The 23319-nt window shown below is 40.4% G+C and overlaps 1 protein-coding gene across 13 annotated transcripts in view; it reads left to right on the top strand.

Moving 5' to 3' along the window:
- Nucleotides 1-23319, top strand: part of ENTPD5 (ectonucleoside triphosphate diphosphohydrolase 5 (inactive)) — a 46359-nt gene that overhangs the window by 10015 nt on the left and 13025 nt on the right. The window contains exons 3-9 of one of the 13 annotated variants that reach the window (XM_019794621.2): nt 286-370; nt 652-771; nt 6300-6365; nt 15622-15692; nt 17851-18136; nt 18777-18856; nt 20889-21032. In XM_019794621.2, the coding sequence (XP_019650180.1) occupies nt 17920-18136; nt 18777-18856; nt 20889-21032 (441 nt within the window). In that variant the 5' untranslated portion in view covers nt 286-370; nt 652-771; nt 6300-6365; nt 15622-15692; nt 17851-17919. Of the gene's footprint in view, nt 1-285; nt 399-651; nt 786-6299; nt 6366-13964; nt 14248-15621; nt 15695-17850; nt 18137-18776; nt 18857-20888; nt 21033-23319 lie in introns of those variants that run through there. The other 12 variants (XM_019794619.2, XM_034642423.1, XM_034642426.1 and 9 more) reach the window with 12 other exon arrangements.

Below are 23319 nucleotides of genomic sequence, written 5' to 3'. Positions count from 1 at the left end.
TTGCAGTCTTTTGAACCTCCACATTCTCTGCCAAAGAAGTGGATATTATTGTTTAGTCATCTGTTAGTAAGAAACAGATAGTAGAATAGGAAGTTGCTATTTAGCAATTCATCTGGTAACATTTCCTTCCATAATTTCTGGTAGGTAGGTTTCCTGTGAAGTTTCAGGATTATCTTGCTGAATAAATACGCTTTGTTTTATTTTTTAGAATGCTAATGCTTTTAAAACTTGGAATAAGCCACTTAGTGTTTTGTTGACTTGGCTTTACAATTGTTTTTTCCCCAGTTTGCATAGTTCCCGGTCAACATAGAAATGTGGAGCGTCTTCGTCTTGGTTGAATCCTCATGCAGACAAGGTCATTATGGTCCTGGTAGGTAGGACAAGTAACCTGATATAAGGTAACATCCGTGCTAGCTTAAAGCTCTAAATGTACTTCATATGATTCTGGGTGGGTTTTATTGGTGCTTTCTTTCTGAATTGGATTCTCTGTCCTTACCAAATGAAGACTTTTCTCTTGTCCTATTGATTGTAATATCAAGTGTGGAGTTGTTCAAAAAGCCAAATAACTTGTGACTGCATATCAAAATATATAGTATTTTCTGGTTTTCTTTTTTTTCCAAAATATATAATATTTCTAATTTTCTCTTCTAGTAATTCCCAAATTGGGTTTACTCTGTAAACTCATCTGTGACTTTATTCTTGTTTCGCCTGGAGACTCAAGTTTCTACTCATAAATCATCCTTGAAATCACCTGATAGCAGATGCAATTCTGTAGGTAGAAGAGAGTAGGTGGACAGCTTTTGATTTTGTTCTCATACGATGTTTAGAATCATGCATACATACATTATCCAAACTGTATCTGAAGGGACTGATCGGTGTTAACAAATATCATGAGGAGTCAATTACTTTCATTTTATTTTATTTTTTTCCTGGTGGTTCAAATACAGAATTCTATTAAATAGGTATTATATTGTGATATTGACTAGTTCACATCCCTGCAAGGGATAAGGAATCCTGGAGATCAAGGATTTACTGTTATCAATTTTAAAACTAGGGTTGTTGTTATTGTTGTTTTAACATTGACTGTTTTATTTTTATACAAAATAAGATAATTATTACCACTGGCAATTTATTTGCAAAGTATCCAATTTTTATTAGTTGTCCATTCTGACAAAGCCATTGCACAGGACTAAAAGTTCCCTAAGAAAAATTACACAAATTTCAGTCCCACTTATCTGCATTTCGATTTCATGGATCTATCAGATGTTCATTTAAGAAATGTTTAGTGAGGGGGCACCTGGCTGGCTCAGTCAGTCAAGCGTCTGACTCTTGATTTTGGTTCAGTCTGTGATCTCAGGGTCATAAGATTGAGACTGGGTCTCATGGGTCTCTTATGATATCAGGGTCATAAGATCTGGCTCCCCACTGTCTGCTTCTCTTCCTCTCCCTCTTCTCTTGCTCATTTGCTCGCTCTCTCTCAAATAAATAAGTACATCTTAAAAAAAAAAAGTTTAGTGAGTACCAACCATATACCATGTTACCTGACAGCTTGAGGTGTACCAGTCAGGTGTATAAGGTACTGACCTGAGCATTGATCTGTGAGAGTACACAACTTCATTGGCGCCGATGTACAAACAGTTAACAATAAAAAATACCAAGCAGTGATGGATAAGTGCATAAGTGCTGCAGGAATTTGGGGACATGAAAGGCTCTTACAGAGAAAGTCTACAGAAGGTGGGCTGAAAGGAAGAGGGAAGACTTTCTGGAAAGGTAGAATCATGTGAGCAAAATTCAGCGTGTGTTTGAGACAAGATGTTTAACTAGAGCAGTCGTTCCCAAAGTGTGGTCCATGGACCAGTAGCATCAGCATCACCTGGGAACTTGTTAAGGATTAGAAATGGAAGTTCTCAGGCCCCCCGGAGACCTGCCGAATCAGGATGCTGGCAGTGAGGCCCACCAACCTTTTTTTTTTTTTTTAAGATTTTGTTTATTTATTTGACAGAGTCAGCCAGCAAGAGAGGGAATACAAGCAGGGGGAGTGGGAGAGGAAGAAGCAGGCTCCTAGCGGAGAAGCCCGATGTGGGGCTCGATCCCAGAACGCTGGGATCACACCCTGAGCTGAAGGCAGACACTTAACGACTGCGCCACCCAGGCGCCCCATCACCAACCTATGTTTTAACAAGTCCTCCAGGTGGTTCTGATCCATCCTAAAGTTTGAGAGTTGTTAGACTAGCGCCAGGGTTCTTGTATGAAAGTAGTGGGCAAAAAACTTTGGTAAGGTAGCCTGGGAATTCACAGTGAAGGACTTCAGATGTTAGGGAGTTTGTCTTTTATCCTACAGAGCAGAGACACCAACTTGTAACTTGAAGGCTGGATTTGACCCATAGTTGTGTTTTGTCAGGCCTGCACAGTGGCTTTTGGGTTTTTTTTTAATTTTAATTTTTAAGAATTAATTAGGAATTAATTGTCACTATTTAAAAACCAGATTCCACACAGAAATCTGTGCTTTCAGCTTATCTTGAAAAAATCAGAAGACCTGGCAATACTGGGCCTGTAGTTCATCATAGGAGCAGTTTGTGGCAGCAGCAGGCAACTGCCCATTTAGATGGGACATGTCTTCTCTAGCTTACCACAGTCCCCACCACTTCCTGTTGGTTTACACCTTTACTCACTCATATTTCCTTCTTGGCCCCAGTAAGTTTTTAGGTCTTTGAGTTTGTACATTCTGTTATGAACAGTGGGAAATTAAGGAAAGCTTTATTTTATTATATTATTTTTTAAAGATTTTATTTATTCATTTGAGAGAGAGAGCGTATGAGAGAGACAGTGCACCAGTGGGGGTAGGGGCACAGTGAGAGGGAGAAGCAGACTCCCTGCTGAGCAGGGAGCCCAGTGCGGCGCTTGATCCCAGGACCCGACCCTGGGATCGTGACCCGAGCTGAAGGCAGATGCCCAACCAACTGAGCCACCCAGGCGCCTCTTTATTTAATGTTTTAAAGATTTATTTATTTATTTTAGAGAGAGAGAGAGAAAGATCAGGGGGAAGGGGCAGAGGGAGAGAATCTCAGGCAGACTCCCCGTTGAGTGGGGAGCCGGACATGAGGCTTGATCCCACAACACTGAGATCATGACCTAAACCGAAATCAAGAGTCAGATACTTAACCAACTGAGCCACCCAGGCACCCCAAGTTGATGAAAGTTTTAAAGAGAGTGAGGTGATTATGTATTCATTCATTTGTTCATTCAACAGACATTGATTAATTAAACATATATGCCAGGTTGTACAGTGTTCAAAGATAAATGAATTCCTGATGTGCTGTGGGTTAAAATCTAGTGGGAAAATGTTGAAAACTGTGGTGTATAAATTTGAGAATGGAAACATTTGTAATTGGAAGACCAGTTAAGAAGCTGTAAAGTCCAAGTCTGAAGTAATAAAGGCCAGAATTTAGATATTAACAGGGGTACTAGGGAGGAAAAAAAGAGAAAAGAGATGGGAAAGATATTACAAAGGAAAAATCACCAGTTCTTGATAACAGATTGGAATATGGGAAGGTATGAGAGTGGAGAATTCAAAGATGATGAGGATTTTGAGCTGTGAATTAGGAAATCTGTGATGCCACTAACAGAAACAGGAAATAAGAAAGAATCCATTTAGCCTCTGTGTGTGTGTGGCGGGGGGCGGGGGGAAGGGTGCCAAGGAAAAGGAGCTTTGGAGATGCCAGTTTGAAGTGTCTTTTGTTTTGAGTTCAGTGTATTGACATATGCACAATATTAAGTGTTTTTAAAAGGAAAACTTGGGGCGCCTGGGTGGCACAGCGGTTAAGCGTCTGCCTTCAGCTCAGGGCGTGATCCCGGTGTTATGGGATCGAGCCCCACATCAGGCTCTTCTGCTATGAGCCTGCTTCTTCCTCTCCCATTCCCCCTGCTTGTGTTCCCTCTCTCGCTGGCTGTCCCTATCTCTGTCGAATGAATAAAAAAATAAATTAAAAAAATCTTAAAAAAAAAAAAAAAGGAAAACTTAATTGAACTCTACATCAAAAACTAATGATGTATTATATGTTGGCTAATTGAACATAATAAAAAAATAGAAAAAAAATTTTGTAAAAAGAAAATAGAAATGTCAAGATTGCATGATTAGAGGTAGATATCACCCATTCCTTCCTTGGATTCCAGGGGCATACTGGGAGAAGTGTTTAAGTGTAGTTTGCAAAATGTCTTGAAAATGTTTGCTTTGCGGTCTGTATAGTTAGAATTTATAACCTTGTTCGAATCCTCTCTTGAATGTATAATTTTCAGATTTATGTTGCATAGGTAAGTTTAACTTTCTCGGAGAATGGAAGATACTGTATAAATTCCAATGCTTAACGGTATTTTCTGAATATCAGTACTACCCTTCAGAATTTAAATCATAATTGGATGTGTACCTATGATATATCCAAAGGATGAAGTGTTGTCATAACTGTTGTTTCATTGAAATCGCAGCTAGCGATTTTGCTCTTATGATCATACGTTTGGTTCCATCTGCACTTTTTTTTTTTTTTTTTTTAAGTAACCTCTATGCCCATTGTGGGGTTTGAACTCACAACCGCCAGATCAAGAGTCGCATGCTCAACTGTCTAAGCCAGCCAGGTGCCCCCATCTGCTTGCTTTTTTTTTTTTTTTTTAAGTTTTATTTATTTGTGAGAGAGAAAGAGAGCACTCATGCACAAGTAGGGTGGGGGGGGCAGAGGAAGAGGGATAAAGAGAATCTCAAGCAGACTGCCTGCTGAGCACGGAGCCTGATGCAGGGCTCAGTCTCACAACCCTGAGATCATGACCTGAGCTGAAATCGAGAGTCCTATGCTCAACCAACCGAGCCACCCAAGTACTCCCCTGCATCTTCCTTTTTTTTTATTTTTTTTTTTATTTTTATTTATTTTTTTTTTTTTAAAGATTTTATTTATTTGACAGAGATAGAGACAGCCAGTGAGAGAGGGAACACGAGCAGGGGGAGTGGGAGAGGAAGAAGCAGGCTCACAGCAGAGGAGCCCGATGTGGGGCTCGATCCCGCAACGCCGGGATCACGCCCTGAGCCGAAGGCAGACGCCCAACCGCTGTGCCACCCAGGCGCCCCCCTTTTTTTTTAAAAAAAGTTTTTACTGTGGTAAAATATATACCATAAAAAAATTGCCATTTTAACTATTCTAAGTGTACAGTTCAGTAGTATTAATTATATTCACAGTATTTTATAACTTTCACTACTGTCTATTCCCAAAACTCTGTCATCACCCCAAACAGAAACTCTGGACCTGTTAAGCAATAACTCCCATTCTACGTCCCCCTCAATCCCTGGTAACCTCTGATCTGCTTTCTGTCTCTATGCATTTACCTATTCCAGACATTTCATATAAGTGGAATCATATATATCTTTTTGTATCCAGCTTCTTTCACTTAGCATAATGTTTTCAAGGTTCATCCATATTGTGACATGTGTTAGAACTTCATTCCTTTCTTTGTTTGTTTGTCTGTTTGTTTTATTTAAGTAATCTCCATACCCACTGTGGGGCTTGAACTCACAACCCTGAGATCAGGAGTCACATGCTCTTCTAACTGAGCCAGCCCGGTGCCCCAGAACTTCATTCCTTTTTATAGCTAAATAATATTTATTGAATATATGTATCATATTTTGTTTACATATCTATTAATGGACACTTCAGTTGTTTCCACCTCTGGTTGTTGTGAATAATGCTGTAATGAACATCGGTGTAGAAAGAGTTGTTTGAGTCCTTATCTTCAGTTATTGTGGATGTGTACCTAGGACTAGGATTGGCTTGGTGCCTTTTAACCATGTACTCACACATGTAATAGTAAATGGCCCCTCTTGATCACACTGTGGAACACACAACTTGTTATGTGAGTTCCCACTACGTGCATAAACTAGATTTTATCCACTTTGTTTATGGATTAGCTCCTTGGTCACTGCCCCCATACATTTATACACATACATTTATACAAAAATGCACTCTAGCTTTTAGAAGGAGTATGACTTGCCTCCCTTTGCTGTTGCTGATTTTATAAACAAGCGATTTTATAAGAGTGGCTGTGGTTGTAGTTTGAATGAGAAGAAAGTATGGAAGAGGAGGAAGAGCCCAAGAGTACTGGACTACAAGTCAGGGGATGAGTGTGGTGATCTGGTTCTCAAAGACTGAACAGATTAGAAATGAACGTGAAGAGATTACTACCTCAAAAATAAGCGTACTGATAAGAGAGAAAAAAGAGAGAACTTTGCTCTTATGATTATCCATGTCCATCTTCTATAGGTTGAAGAAATGGCACATTAGTTGAAGGAAACAAAGGGGAATGCCCAGAAGAAAAAGAAAATATTGGTAAGTAGCCAATTTAAAGTAATACCCCACTTTTCGATAGGTCAGATTTCTGCACATTCTGCTTTCTTATTCCTGAGAGCTCATAGTCAGTGGAAAGGGATCTCTGAGCCACTAAAAGACCTGTCACAAGGTCTACAACCCTTATTCTTTTGGAGAGGCTCTCATTTGCATAAGTTGACATAAAAGTCTAATAATTATGGCTTTCTGAATTACATCCCATCGATTTTAAAGATTTAAAAAAATATGTGATGGCAGTTTATTGAAGGAATCATGCATATGACAACACTCATCAGCGATAACATAGCATGATGTCAGGGAAAACTAGCTCGAAAAGCATAGCAATCTCGGGCCATTTGATGGCAGATGGGCAAATGGTCCTATAGAACTGTGGCGCCTGGAGGCATCCCAGGTTTGCAGAAAAATATAACTGATGATCATAATCATGACCCTGAATCGTAAGTCACTTTAGAAATATTTGTAGCCAACATTGGTAAAATAAAAATGGTATGTTACTTAAAGGGAAAGCATCTGAGACACATTTGAAGAAATGTACTTATGTGGTAGCCCTATTCCTTGCTTTATATATCAGGTATCATCGTAATATTTCATTCTTTCTCATTTTGTCATTTTGATTCAACATATTTGAGGCAGTAGATATTTTTTATTTGATAACAAGAAAGGGAAAATAGGTTTCACTTCTCTTCCCACAAATTCCAGTGTAAACAGTGACAAAAGGCACTGATCCTTGTAATTACTTTTCTGCACATAAATACATGGGTTTGAAGGCAGAAATAGCTTATCACCTTAGGTTTTTATTATGTTTGCTCACTGGGGCAATATTAAACCTCTCCTGACTGGTAGTATCTTCCTGTCTAAAAGTTTTTCATTCTTAATGAATGGGTAAGAAAAGGCCTTGTGACTTGTGAAGAGAGAGAGGCAGCAAGAGCAAGAGTTTTCCCCATGCAGTGATTATTGTAGCTAAGTCAAGCTCGAAACAATGAAGAATGATGTCAGGCACTGCCTGATCTCATTTTGGTATAACACCCAAATGGTTTCATTGTATAGAATCTGCCTTTTTGACACTTGTCTAATGATGTTTTGATTAAAATGGAATAAAATACAGAAAGAAGTGATCTGTTTATGGGAAATAATTTTATATTTGTTGGTAGCTACCAGTGTATCAATTCTAATTCCTTTATTGGGAGTGTTTGATCTTAGGGTTGGCAGGACCTTAAAAGAGATCTCATTCAACCAGCCTTCTGATGTGTGAATCCACCCGGGGCAATGTAGTCAGACTTGAGCTGGGCCCTTGGGGCAAGAATCCTCTCCTCAACACCAGGACAATGGCGCCTACTTTTGGGAAGTTCTTCCCATTCAGTCTCTCCCCTTGTAGTTTCCATGCTTACAAGTCTTATTACAGCTCTTTGGCAGTGTTCTAAAACAAGTTGATTATTTGATAACCCTTTTTTATTTTTTTGATGCTTGAAAAAGTTTGTTACAAAGTTTTTCATTGGTTTTCATATCTGTGCCAGTTGTCAGTCTTATCCCTTTCTACCAAATATCTCTTCAGTACCTAAGTATTAATGCTACCATTGTCTGATTGGAAATTTTCTTTCTATATATAGCATGAAGAAAGTTGCTATTCTGCTAATATAAATATTTTCACTCTATATCTTCTTTTTTTTTTTTAATGATTTTTTATTATATTATGTTAGTCACCATACAGTACATCCCCGGATTCCGATGTAAAGCCTCGATGATTCATTAGTTACGTATAACACCCAGTGCACCATGCAATACGTGCCCTCCTTACTACCCATCACCGGTCTCTCCCATTCCCCCACCCCCCTCCCCTCTGAGGCCCCCAGTTTGTTTCTCATAGTCCATAGTCTCTCATGTTTCATTCCCCCTTCTGATTACCCCCCCTTTCTTTATCCCTTTCTTCCCCTACCGATCATCCTAGTTCTTATGTTCCATAGATGAGAGAAATCATATGATAGTTGTCTTTCTCTGCTTGACTTATTTCACTTAGCATTATCTCCTCTAGTGCCGTCCATGTTGCAGCAAATGTTGAGAATTCGTTCTTTCTGATAGCTGAGTAATATTCCACTGTATATATGGACCACAACTTCTTAATCCAGTCATCTGTTGAAGGGCATCTCGGCTCCTTCCATGATTTAGCTATTGTGGACATTGCTGCTATGAACATTGGGGTGCATAAGGTCCTTCTCTTCACTACGTCTATCTTTGGGGTAAACGCCCAGTAGTGCAATGGCTGGATCATAGGGTAGCTCAATTTTTAACTTTTTAAGGGACCTCCACACTGTTTTCCAGTTCACTCTATACCTTCTTTGATTTAGAATTTCATTCCACTGTTAGGTTTATTATTCAGTTAGTAATAGATGCCTATAATCTTAACAAATATAGTGACTCGTTTATTTTCTCCCTACTCTTTCCTAAATATATCTGACTTTTTTGAAGTATTTACATTCCTTTCACCCTTAGGAACAAGCAGGATGTTATATGAGTTGTAGTTTTTCTGACTTTAATGCTTTTCCTTAAGTAAAATATTGGGACTAGGGGTGCCTGGGTGGCTCAGTTGGTTAAATGTCTGACTCTTGGTTTAGGCTCAGGTCATGATTTCAGGGTCATGAGATCGAGTCCCTCATCAGGCTTCACACTCAGAGCGGAGTCTGCTTGAGATTCTCTCCCTCCCCCATCCTTGTGTTTGCTTGCTCTGTCAAATAAATAAATAAATAAATAAAATCTTTTAAAAAATATCAGGACTATAACAGAAAAATGGAAGGCATCAAGTGGTGGGATATGATATTTTCAGAGAAATTAAAAGTCCATACTGTTTTTAATTTTTAAGAGTTAATATCATTGGAATAACATGTAGTTCCTAAAACAAGAAGTGCTTTTGTTAGCTCCGTTAATAGAAATATGTATAAACTAAAAAAAAAAGCTGAACACAAAATATTATGCAAATACTGGTTATAACTTGCAATAGCCTCTGAGACGGCCCCCGTGATCCTCACCTCCTGGTGTTCATGCCCATTCTCACACATTTCGTTAGGGGAGGTCTGTAGGACCAGTGGAATATGGAGGAAGTAATAATGAATGACTTATAGGGCTAAGTCATAAAAAAAATCGCTACTTCTACCTTGTTCTCTCCTGGGTTTCCCACTCTGGAGGAGTCAGCCACCATGTTGTAAAGATATTCAAGGTTCTTGGGAGAATCCCCATGGAAGGCAGCTGAGGCTTCCTTCCGACAACCAGCATCAGCTCGCCAGCCATTGAGTGAGCCATCTTGGAGGTGGGCTTTCAGCCTCCGTCAAGCCTGCAGTTGACTGCAGCTCCAGCCTGCATCTTGACTCCAGTATCATGAGAGACCTTGAGCCAGAACTAGCCAATTAAGCCACTCTCAAATGCCTGAGTTACAGAAACTGTGAGAGAATAAATGCATATTATTGTTTTAAGCAACTACGTTTTGGGATCATTTGTTGTGCAGCAATAGGAAACTGCTGTGCAGCATCCCAAATATGTATTGGCTTGATAAATAGAAGAGAACTTGGACAATGTAATTAATGTTTAGTATCCTTTAGATTGGGGGAAGTTACTTCAGTTAATCACAATTTTAACAATGTGTTTGATTAAAGAAATTCAATATAGCTGCAGAACTAATAGATTCAGAAAAATAAAATTATAGTTTCTCCTAAAACAATATGACTAGATTAGGTGTTCATTAGTTATATTCTCTTAAAATCTATTTATACAAGTATATATGATCCCCCCCCCTTTTTTAAAGATTTTATTTATTTGAGAGAGAGAGTACGAGTTGGGGGAGGAGCAGAGGGAGAAGGAGAAGCACACTCCCTCTGAGCAAGGAGCCTGATGTGGGGCTTGATTCCAGGACCCCGAGATCATGACCTGAGCCGAAGGCAAACGCTCAACCAATTGAACCACCCAGGTGCCCCTATTTTTCCCTTTTTATGTCACTTTGCAGTTTATTCCTATTGTCAGTTTCCATTGAGAATCTTTTTGGACACTCTAGGTGCTGATGGGCTACATCAGTAAACAAAGATTCCTGCTAAGAACTTAATTCTATCGGAGGAACACAGATAATAAACAATACATAAACTATCTAATATGTTAGAATGTGATAAGGTGCAATAGAAAAAGGAAAAGATCAGAGTAAGGGGTATTGAGAGAGCAGGCAGAGGTAAGGGACACGTGAGGGAGGGAGGTTAGTATTAAAGATAGGTCTTGATAAGAAAATAGCATTTGAACAGTGATTTGAAGGAGTTGCAAGAATTTATCAAGTGGATGTATGTTTCAGACAGCAGGGACAGCTAGAGCAAGGCCCTAAGGCAGGAACATGTTTGACATGCACGCAGACTTCGGTGTTGGGGGAGTGAGTAAGGTGAAAACTTAGATAAGGTCAGAGGTAATGGGGAGGAAGGCCAAGCAAGTGGATCCATGAAAGCTTTTGTTGGAATCTTGCTGCTCTGGGGGAAATGGGAAGCCATTGCTGGCTTTTGCAGTGGAGAGACATGCTGTAACATATTTTAAAAGGATGACTTTGTTTGCTTGTTAAAAATAGACTCTAGGGGAGTAAGAGTAAAAGCAGAGATGTGTTAAGACAATATTAGAGTAAATCACATGAGGGATGATGGTGGCTTGGGCCAATGTGGTAGCTATGAGTGATCAGAAATGGTCAGATTCTGGGAATGTAAGGAAGGTAGAACCAGCAAGAAACAAATCAAAAGTTCTTGGTCATATATAGGAAGACTTTTGCATGTCAATGCCAGTCTAACTTTCCAGCTTCATCTCTGATCATTCTTCTCTGCTCTACCTTCTCCTCCCACCCCCATATCCATTTTTCTCTAGAGTCATTCTAGATGACCCTTCCTAGGTGATCTACTGGATAAAACTGGGCTCTGGAATTGGACCACTGGGTTTGATTTCTGGCTCTTTTCGCTTACTACTATGTGGTCTTACCTAGCTTCTTATGCCACAGTTTTCTCATTTCTAGAACAGGGATGTTAATAAATAGAACCTACCTCACAGAGTGGTTTTGTAAGATTAAATGAGATAATGCATGTAAAATACTTAACATAGTGCTTGGCAAGTATTAAGGTCTTAGCTGCTATTACTGTTACCTCAAATTTTGTTCCTTTGGCCACAGTCTTTTCTCTGCATTAAATGCTAACCCTCTTTTCTATACTCTTCCACTATGTCTACTTTTTGTTTCGTTTCTGAAATCTGATAAAAATTTTGGAGGAAATAAAATGAAATCAAACTATCCATAATATGCCTGTCTCTTTTCATCTTTCTATAGTTTCTCTGGTCTTTATCCACATGCCTGTATTATTTGTGTAGTTCTGTTCATTTTTCATGATCAGTTCAAGTGTCATCTCATGATGTCTTTCCTAATCCTGTAGGGTAGAGTTAGTCCTTTAAGGATTTGGGCTCCTCTCATGTTTTTATGATTAACTTAAGGTGTGGTTATTTGTGTCCGTGTCTGTCACCTCTGCCAGACTGAGCATCTTTAATAAAAACCTCTGTTTATTCACATTTAATTCTCGAGCGCCTAGCACTGAGTGGGCATCAGTGAACATTTGTAGACTTGGACACTGGAATGGAGCCTGCTAAGGCTCCCCACTTTAGTCTTTCTTACATCTAACGGCCAGATTCGTACTTGTGACACTCCCTTGCTCAAAATCTTCAGTAGCTTTCCCTTCCCTGCAGAATTTAGTCTAAACTCAGCTAAGTATTTGGTGTGCTGTACTGTCTGACCTGACTTTGCCTTTCCAACTTGCTTTCCTATCACAGTTACTCAAACTAATGTGTTCACTGTTCCCCAGAGGACTCCATCCCTTTTCTATCTCCAGGTCTCGAATCATTGTTTCCTGAAAAGCACTCCTCTCCTGTCTCAATGCCCCTTCTCAGGACCCTCTTCAAATGCCACTTCTCTCACAAAGCCTTCTCAGTTATTCCAGCTGGACATAATCTCTTCCTGCTTTGAAGTCTCAGAGCATGGTAACTGAGCTACTTGTCACATTTTAACTTCACAGAGGTAGTTAATGGACATTTTTTTTTTTTTCCTATTTACTGTAGTCTCTTAAAGGGCAGGTCTAAGATGATTCATCTTTGCATGCCATACTTTGTAAGTAGCACTGGGCAACTGATAATTTCTGGAATGGCTAAATGAATGCATATGTAAATAATAGGATTCCTGGAGTAGCACTCCTATCCATGAGCTAGTCTGGAGGGGGATGGGGAGCTGGGTATGTGATACGTCACCATAGTAAGACTCTGGGAAAGGTGGTACCCCCTTCCCTGATGCTTTTGTCTCCAGATATTACTAGCTCAATTGTACCAAGTCTATTCATGAGAAAGTTGCTGATGTCTAACATCAGCCTGTTCCAGGCTCAGTATGTGAGTTTAGGAATACAGAAGATATTATGTACCCTCACCTTAGACACCCTTCAGATAGCAGGGTGTTCCAGGACTCTCGCCCCTGGTATTGGGTATGTAAGTCCCAACTTACATTCCTGAATGAGGCATTGCTTACTGTGCTGAATCTGTTTCAGACTTAACTATCTAGACCAGTCTTGGTTTTGCTTTTCTTGACTAACCTATGCTCAGGTGGTTTAGCTAATCCATTTCTGTAGTTCAGCTTATTGTTTAAAATTTTCACTCTGGTTAAATTTTAAACTTGCATTATGTTTAATTTTTAACTTCGTTACAGCTAGCTTCTCTGTGGAGCTCAAGAGAATTGGCAGTGGGAGCTTCCCTAAGACTTTCTGATGGACTTTCTAGTCACCTATCCCATTCCATTATTTTAAACTGTTTGTCATTTTATTCAGGTCAGACAATACTAATATTTGTTTTGGGGGGGAATAGAAAAATTTAAATAATAGTCAGGTGTCACCATGGTACTGTTTGACGAAAACAAGTCCATTCTTTTTGAAATCTGATTTAGTGCCTCCAGGCCCTTTCCCACACTCATGCTCTATTCTGGTCCTCTATATTCCATCCATTTAATACTTAAAGTTCTCAGGGTTCTCCTTGTGTCACTTTACCAGGTTAATTCCTCTCTCTGATTTGGGACCCAGCTTAGGCCTCTCCCTTCCCACCTCTATCCTTCCCCTTCTGAAATGAGTTACTTGCGTCTTAGTCCATTCCTATAATATTCTGCATGTTCCCATAAGAGAACTTACCAAAGTATATACATGATAGCTGTTGGTTTACTTGTCTATTTCTTCTAGAAAGCTGAAGCCCCAGGAGATGGGTCTATATTTGATTCCTCTTCTGTATTGAGAAGCTAGCTCAGTGTCTGGTGTATATTAGACATTCAGTAAATGCTTGTTAATTAGACAATTCAATACCCAGCTTTCTAAATTCATCACAAGGATATTAACTTTCCTACTCTTGGGCTTAGGTTGTAATAATGTGAAATAGTAGGGAATTCATAACATTATTACATAGTTACATATTTTGTAATTGTAAATATAACATTATTTAATAATATAAAAACATTACTGGGTAATCAATGTCCTGTATAAAAACACAGAATTCAGTTCCTGAGCAACTTCAGCCCTACAAGCAATAATGCTACTCGTTGGCACTTAACTATCATAAAAGTAGATGAACCAGACAATCATGTGTACCCAGGAAAAAAAGTGGCTAAGGGAGGAGCAAAGGATCAAGAAGGGAGTGAGTTAACAAAATGCCACATAGTTAGTTGCAAACTAGCACAAAGGTGAATGTGGTTCATGAAGCTAGTTGGATTCATAAGGGCTGAAATAGGAGCAAAGAGCAAGAGGCAATCAACAGTGGAAGCAAGGATTCGTGGGGAACAGGCAGACATGAGCAGGTGAGCACCCAAATGGGGCCCAGCTTCTGTGGGATTGTGGTCTGTCGGTGGGTGACGTGGAAGAAGGGAATCCAGAGTGTGAAGCTCTAGGGAGGCTGCCTAGGAACTATTCCTGTTTACTCTGAAGACAAAGATACACTGAAAAGACCTTGGAAGGAAATGAGAACAGTGACGAACACTAGCTGGCACCAAGGTCTCAAAAGAATTGAAGAGGGGGCTTTGTTGGGGTGAATAGGCGAAAGTGAGCAAGAGATGTTGAGAAGACCAGTTCTGAAAGGAGTGAATTTCAGTACACTGATGTGTATACTCCCCAGTCCGTAGAAAGTACACTTGACTAGCTGCATTATTTTGAGTAGCATATAAAACATAATTGACGCATTTGGAGAAACAGTCCTGCCTTGGAAGTTTGGAATCGTAATCTTCCAATAGGTAAGAAATTAATCTGTTGGAAAGAAGACAGCTATTATATTCTTGTTAAATGGATAGGATCCAGTACCTGAGTTCTTGGATCACTGTTCATCCTTTCAGAGTATTCATTCAGCACCTACTGTGTGCTAGCACTGTTCCAGTGCCAGGAACACATCAGTGTATTAAACAGACAAAAATTCCCACCCGTAGGTAGCTCACAAGAGGATGGTGGGGAGCAGGGAATCAAAAACACAAAAACACTGACGTAGTAAATTATACAGAAGATGGAAGGTGCTATGGAAAAAAATAGGGAAGGAAGGTGGAAGATGTGTACGTGGCCAGGTGGGTTGCAATTTTAAATAGGGTAGACAGGGAAAGTCTCAAGAAGGTGACATTTGAGCAAAGACTAACAAAGTGAGCAAGCTTTGCAGGCTGGGGTCACGTGAAAAAGGATGCCATTCTATATACTCTAAATTGTGATCCTTTCTAATACCATTCTTAGCGAATCTTAAAGAAAAATGAGATTGCAAGTGGTGTTAGAAGGTAGGGATTGAAAGCAGAAGGGGTATTGGATGTTTTCATCCTTCACTTTCTCTGAAATCTGTTCTTTATTTACCCTGAACACCTGGTATGACTCAGCACTTTTTCACTCCTTGAAAACAGATACCTAGCATGCATTTTTTTCCCCCTTAAAATCTCTTTTGGAAGAAAAACAAATGTTTGCTTAATGGAAATCAAAGCTGGAGAGGTTTTTCAGAAACCACAATAATAGAGAAAATGTGCGTGAGCCCTGAGAAGCTTCTGTGGAATTAAGTCACAGAGGTAGAGGAGGCTGGTGATTGGAAAGCCCCTAACTGCTCTTCCCGAGGGAGAGAAGGGACCAAGGACTGGATGTGGCTTGAGTTTTGGACGAGGCAAGGGTCCATTAATACTCAGAGAAACTGAAAGGGTTGTTTTTGTTTTCAGTTATTTAGATTGATCTACACGACCAGCCTGTTTGCTGTAAAAGAACAATCAGTGAAAGGGAGTGATTTAAGGTGTGAGTATGAATCTGGCCAATCAGCTGCCCTATTTCAGTGCTGTTTTCCTGGGATAAAGTTTCCTTTGAGACCCTAAAAGGTTTTCGGGTTTGTTTTTTTTTTTCCCCAAGCCCAAACCTTTATTGTTAACTATCATAAAGAAGTCCAGCCCAGGGGCGCCTGGGTGGCACAGCGGTTAAGCGTCTGCCTTCGGCTCAGGGCGTGATCCCGGCGTTATGGGATCGAGGCCCCACATCAGGCTCCTCTGCTATGAGCCTGCTTCTTCCTCTCCCTCTCCCCCTGCTTGTGTTCCCTCTCTCGCTGGCCTATCTCTGTCAAATAAATAAATAAAATCTTTAAAAAAAAAAAAAAAAGAAGTCCAGCCCTGAATTGTGTTCAAACTGATAATTCTAACTCTGCCTTTTAGTACCTCAGAACTACTGTAGTTATTTTAAATAGTTTAAACTCCAAATGCAATTAACTTCAATTTACATTATTTTATACAGTATGTCACCTTTGGGAAGAGAGACATTTTGATAAAATGAACCCTAGGAGGTCAACAGACTTGAGAATGACTGAGAATCCTCAGTCTACACTCCAGATAAACTCAGTTATTCTGTTAGAAATAAAGGGACTGGACAGTGGGACTTTGGAATTAGATCGTGTTTAATCATCTGCTTACGTAAGAAGTCCAGAGGTGAAAGCTGGAACAGGGCACTCAAACCTGTTTTGATCAAAGTACATAAAGGGAAATTAAGGAAGCCTTAAATGTTAGAGGATTGTTATGGCATTCTTTATGAATACCAGGAGAAAATGAAGCCTGGAACAAAGACAATATGGCTCATCCAGGAGACATTTTTTCGTGTAACCGTGCTGTAGGTTTTCAGCATCGTTTGTATCCAACCTGCTATAACAATACACAGATCTAGAATAAAGCTGAGCACTAATGCTAAGATTTTTGTCTTTGCTAAGAGCATATTAAATAATATAGGCAGTAACTTGCCATAAGGGAGGCTTTTGAAATCAGAAAAAGAATGGTTGGCAAGAGTGGAGACTGGTTTCTAATCAAGATTTCACCATTGACCTGCCTTATGACTTTCAGCAAGTCATTGAACCTCTCTGGCTTAATTTGCCCAACTGCCTTAAGAGTTTTTTGGGGTTTTTGTTGTTATTGTTGTTTTGTTATGGTTTTTTTGTATTTTTGTTTTTGTTTTGTTTTTGTTTTGTTTTTTGTTGTTTTTAGAGAGGGATTGCACAGAGGGAGAGAGAATCCCAAGCAGACTCCACGCCAGATGGGGGGCCTGATGCCAGGCCCAATCTCACAACCCTGAGATCATGACCTGACCCTGAATCAAGAGTCAGACACTTAATCGACTGAGCCAGCCAGACGCCCCCATCTGCTTTAAGTTCTTACTAAGATAACATGGCCTGAAACCTGTTTAGGATGTTTTTTAAAACCATAATGGTCCAGGAGCCTAGCTGGCTCAGTTGGAGGAGCATGCAGCTCTTGATCTGTGGGTTGTGAGTTCAAGCCCCACGTTGGGTGTAGAGATTACTTAAACAAAAAAACAACCCACAGTAGTCGATTTAAGTGTTTTTAAATTAAGCTGATTTACCTAAAATGTGATTGTATGTTCAAGCTACTGGAAGTATCTTTGGTCACCCATTAAGGTAGTGGTCCAGTAGCCTGAGTTTTGAAGGCTGTAGACACCCCAATGCTAGTGACTTGGTAACTTTGTAACTTTATGACTTTAATTCAGAAATTGAAACATCTTAAATCAATCAAAAAAGACAAAAGAGAGGGAAAGAAGGAGGGAGAGAGGGTTAGTGTATGATCTAAAGACAAAATTGCCAAAATGGAAAAGAAGACAATTAGACTCAACAATAAGAGCAGGGTGGCAGAGAAAGCCTTGCGTGTGAGAGATCCACCCTACAACTGAAAGCAGAGAATGGGGAAATAGAGTTTAAATCCCATTTTCCTTTTGCAACAAGATACTCGTCAGAAAAAGGTGCTAAGGAGCCTATGTTACCCTCGTCTAGCTTGTTATGCTGGTTTGGAAAAATAGAGAAGGAGCACCTTAGGGGAAGGGTGGGATTTCTGTAGTGGGTGTTTCTTCCTTTACAAGTATAAACAAAAGACCGGTTGGTCTAACCACGCATTTCTTTGTCCTATAAGCCACTCTAGGTGTATGAACAGCACTGCTGCTGCATCAAAAGCCTAGACTCACCACATCTTGGGAAGAGAATGGCCACTACCTGGGGGGCAGCCTTTTTCATGCTGGTGGCATCCTGTGTTTGCAGCACTGTCTTCCACAGAGACCAGCAGACTTGGTTTGAGGGTGTCTTCCTGTCTTCCATGTGCCCCATCAATGTCAGTGCCAGCACATTGTATGGAATTATGTTTGATGCAGGAAGCACTGGAACACGAATTCACATTTACACCTTTGTGCAGAAAATACCAGGTAAGTGTAACTGGCACCCTCACCAGTGCCTGTTAATCCACACTTCAGCATCTTCTTCCAGAAACAAATGTGCTGAGAGTATGCGATATGAATTATGGTAACTTACAGCTACTGAGTGTCTTTCTTCAGAGAAGATTTGAGGCTATAATTGAACATAGGGTTTAATTCAGTGTGAAATTAGATCTGGATTGCCTGTAGCCTGAAACCCATATGTCCAAGAAGTACAGCTGTAATTTGTCCTTTTCTCTAAAGGTGGTTGATGCCCCAGGGTCCAGAATATTGAGAATATTGGAAGTGGTCATGAGAGAGGATCACTGCCATCCTTGGAGAAGGAGATAAGGGGACCTAGAAGATGAACTTTTTCTGAATTTCTGGTGTTCTCAAGTTACTTACAGAGACTAGGGCCAGTAGTAGGAGCTAGGTGTCCATGCTGAGAAATGCCAGAGGGGCTCTCAAGAATTGCCTGTCACCTTCTATCCCCCTACCCATTACTCCTGCAAGCTACTCCTCACAGGTGGGATTACTTGGGATGGCTTGGAGGAATAGCAGCTTAATTGAGCCCTTGATACAGGGCCCACTATCAAAAGCAGCCCCGTTTTTGGTAACCAACCATCTCTCTTCTGTTCCATGGACAAAATAGGACAGCTTCCAATTCTGGAAGGGGAAATTTTTGAATCTGTGAAGCCAGGACTTTCTGCTTTTGTAGATCAACCTAAGCAGGTGAGGTTTTTTTTGTTTTTTTTGTTTTTTTTTACAATTAGATATTTAGATTCTTAATGCTTTGATAACTTTACCACACCACTGCTGTTAAATGTCTCCTGCTGTTCACTGCTGACATTGAGGCCATGTGTAAGATCAGTTTTCTGTCCTCAGCTATACTGGATAGCAGGAATTATACACCCCAAGCTCTCTAGGACTTGGGCAGAAGGAAGCTAGAATAGATTGTGGACATGCAGGGATGACACCATCTTTTAAGAGATTGCTCCCTTTGTATTTAATGTTTAAGATTTTGAGTTGAAGCCATCAACTGCATTAATTAATGTAGATGCAGAAAATAGACATGGAGCTCTATAGAGTGTAAGATATAAACATGGCAGTTGAGTCAATGTCGACCCAATGAACTTCGTTTCGAAGTATCCTGATCTAGGACAGACAGTGCATGCTTATATTCTAGAAATTAGGCAAGAACTCATGAAAACAAAAGTCTTTGGTATTAGAGGATAAATGGAGAATTTTGTCATAACTGTATTTCACATTTGCACACCCATACTGTGCTACACCCAGTGTGTCAGAAGCCACACTAAAATAGAATAAGACAGAATATTGAACTTTGGTAGCAAATGTAAAGGTATTGTTCCATGTTACAAGCATAATCATTAACCAGAGGAAAACCTTATATTAAAAAAATAGCTTGGGGGAAAAAATGTCCTGGGGCGCCTGGCTGGCTCAGCCGGTAGAACATGCAACTCTTGGGGCGCCTGGGTGGCACAGCGGTTAAGCGTCTGCCTTCGGCTCAGGGCGTGATCCCGGCATTATGGGATCGAGCCCCACATCAGGCTCCTCCGCTATGAGCCCTTCTTCCTCTCCCACTCCCCCTGCTTGTGTTCCCTCTCTCGCTGGCTGTCTCTATCTTGTCGAATAAATAAATAAAATCTTAAAAAAAAAAAAAAAAAGAACATGCAACTCTTGATCTCAGGGTTGTGGGTTCAAGCCCCACGTTGGGTGTAAAGATTACTTAAAAGTATAATCTGAGGGGTGCCTGGGTGGCTCAGTTGTTAAGCCTCTGCCTTCGGCTCAGGTCATGATCCCAGGGTCCTGGGATCAAGCCCCGCATCGGGCTCCCTGCTCGGCGGGAAGCCTGCTTCTCCCTCTCCCACTCCCCCTACTTGTGTCCCCTCTCTTGCTGTCTCTCTGTCAAATAAAATCTGTAATTAATAAATAAATAAAAGTATAATCTGAGGAAAAAATGGCTTGACCTTGAAGAACTGAGAAGATGTTTATTTTCTCAGCTCACTGTTATGAAATGGTAAATGCATCAGAAAATTAGGAGCTGCTGAAAGCAACTACATTATCAGAAACTGATTGGACATTTAGAGGAGATTGTGTTGTGGTTGCTAGTAATTATAATCTAGAGGCAGCGTGTTGTCAGATGATCACTCAGGGAAACAATGGATTTAAAATAATGGTTTTTAATTTCATAAATTGAGTATGTACTGTGTACGGTGCATGTGGGTGCTGGGGATGCAAGTAGGAACCTGGCGTGTTCTGTCCTTACAGAGATCGTAAAACCATAGCACAGCAGCTACCCCAGCATTTGTGTGGCGAGTCCACACATCGTGCCTCATCTAACGCACTGCGCAGTTCTGTAGTGGTACGAGGCGTAGCTCCTTCATAAATGTGTGGGGAGGAAACCAAGCCCTATGTTAAGCCACAGGGCTAGCAAGCGAGTCTTCTAATTCCACATCTGGTGTTTTCTTCACTATACCCAACTTTCTGGCCTAAAAGCTTATTTATGAGACACAAAATAACAGTCAATTAAAATGGCCATGCTGTAACAATCATTTTTGTTATTAATCAAAATTAAGTGGATTTTCCTTCAAAGAAGCCTACTTCTCTGGGTTTCTTCTACAGAGCAGAGAGTGGTTAGAGCCCTCTGCTGCCTCACTCTTAATAACCCCCAGAACATGTTGAGAGAAGAGACAAGTGCCCCTGAATGACTGTTACCTGGATGAGTAGGTCATCTCTTTTGAAGGGTGCCGAGACTGTTGAAGAACTCTTAGAGGTGGCGAAAGACTCAGTCCCCCGAAGTCACTGGAAAAGAACCCCAGTGGTCCTGAAGGCAACAGCGGGACTGCGCTTACTGCCAGAACAGAAAGCTGAGGCTCTGCTGTTTGAGGTAATTTTTGAAGTCCTTTGCATCTTGGATGATTCTTTTCTCCTAGGTGAATACTTTCTTTGTGGGTTTTTAGCTCTCTGGTGTGTGACTACCTTTAGTGTTCCACCGTTGCCAAAGCACTGGGTAACCGGGCTCTTATTGTAGCTACTTATTTACATTTTTAAATGTTACTCTTGAATTTATATGGCTTTTCCGAAAGAAGTTTAAAGTACTTTCTGTCCATGATATTCCTGATTCTCCTAACTTGTTAAAGCAGAAGCACAGAAATTATGTTTAGCTCACTTTATTGAGGTAAAACTTAAAATGTGTACATTTGAAGTGTACAGTTAAATGAGTTTTGACAAATACAGGAGTTTCCTGGTACCCCTTTTCCCCCTTCCCTGAAGTCAGGCAACCACTGATCTGCTTTCTACCATTGTAGATTAATTTTACTTGTTCTTACGTTTCATATAAATGTAATTACACAGCTCATGGTCTTTTTCTTTATGTTGGACTTTTTTTCTCTCAGCCTAAAGTTTTTTTAATTAAATTTTTAATTTTAATCTCAGTATAGTTAATATACAGAGTTATACTAGTTTCAGGTGTACAATATAGTGATTCAGCAATTCTGAACATTCCTCAGTGCTCAGCATGATAAGTGCACTCTTAATCCCTGTCACCTGTTTCACCCATCCCCCCCTCACCTCCCCTCTGGTAACCAACAGTTTGTTCTCTGTAGTTAAGAGTCTTTTTTTTTGTTTGTCTCTGTTGGTTTATTTCTTAAATTCCACATAGGAGTGAGATCGTTTGGTATGTCTTTCTCTGACTTATTATCCTTAGCATTATACTCTCCAACTCCATCCACGTTGCAAATGGCAAGATTTCATTCTTTATGGCTGAGTAATATTCCATCATTGATTCCCGTTTATGTGCACCACATCTTCTTTATCCATTCATCTGTCGAAGGACACTTGGGCTACTTCCATAGTTTGGCTATTGTAGATAATGCTGCAATAAACATAGGGGTGTATGTATCCCTTTGAATCAGTGTTTTTTGTATTTTTGGGGTAAATACCCAATAGTGCAATTACTGGATTGTAGGGTAGTTCTATTTTTAATTTTATGGGGAACCCCCTACTGTTTCCACAGTGGCTGCACCAGTTTGCATTCCTACCAACAGTGCATGAGGGTTCCCCCCCTTTTTTTAACATCCTCCCCAACACTTACTGTTTCTTGTGTTTTTGATTTTAGCTATTTTGACAGGTACAAGATGCTGGCTCATTGTAGTTTTGATTTGCATTTCCTTGATGATGAGCGTTGTTGAGCACCTTGTCATGTGTCTGTTGGCCATTTGTATGTCCATTTCAACTTCCTGTTCAGATAAAAAATTTAAGTAGCGGGGTGCCTGGGTGGCTCAGTCAATTCAGTGGCTGCTTTCGGCCCAGGTCATGATCTCAGGGTCCTGGGATTGGGCCCCACATCGGGCTCCCTGCTGACCAGGGAGCCTGCTTCTCCCTCTCCCTCTGCCTCTCCCCCTGCTTGTGTGCTCTCTCTCTCTGTCTCTGTCAAATGAATAAACAAAATCTTCAAAAAAAATTTTAAGTAGAAAGCTTTTTTAAACTCAAAATTTTTAACATTACTGAACACTTATTTTGCAAAAAACATGTAAACTAGTAAGGTTTAAATTACGTATTGTGAAGAATATTCATAGGTGGGATCCCATTATAACAAAAATCACAGTTGGGGCGCCTGGGTGGCTCAGTGGGTTGAGAGTCCAACTCTTGGTTTTGGCTCAGGTCATGATCTCGGGGTCATAGGATCAAGCCCTGAGTGGGCTCTGTGCTCGGCTGGGAATCTGCTCGAGATTCTTTCCCTCTCCTTTGCCCTCCCCTTAACTCCTCCCCACATGTGCATGTTCTCTCTCAAGTAAATCAATAAAATCTTTTTAAAAAATCACAGCAAAAAATGATTCTGTATTATAAGTTTGCTAATTCAGAGCTCAGAATCCATTTTCCTTTGACTGTCAGCACAGAGGGCTGTCCAAGGACAAGCTGCCTAGCGTGTGTGCATGAGAATCTGAACCCTGATTCCTCATTCATTTATTAATTTATTCAGCATATGAGTGCTTACTATGTACTGGGCACTGGTGACGTTCCCCGGGGACGTGCTACACAGAGCAAGAAGTGACAGTCAGTCTGTGTCCTGGTAGAGCTCGCATTCTAGCTGCAAGTGAACAGAAACTAAACAACTCACTACAAAGTGTGTCAGGTACTGTAGATGATCTGGAGAAAGAAAAGCAGGGGAAGTC

This window comes from Ailuropoda melanoleuca, chromosome 14, assembly GCF_002007445.2.
Source record: "Ailuropoda melanoleuca isolate Jingjing chromosome 14, ASM200744v2, whole genome shotgun sequence".
NCBI classification, from domain to species: Eukaryota; Metazoa; Chordata; class Mammalia; order Carnivora; family Ursidae; genus Ailuropoda; species Ailuropoda melanoleuca.
The sequence above is the reverse complement of the archived record's forward strand: the minus strand, read 5'-3'. Positions and strand labels throughout refer to the sequence as shown.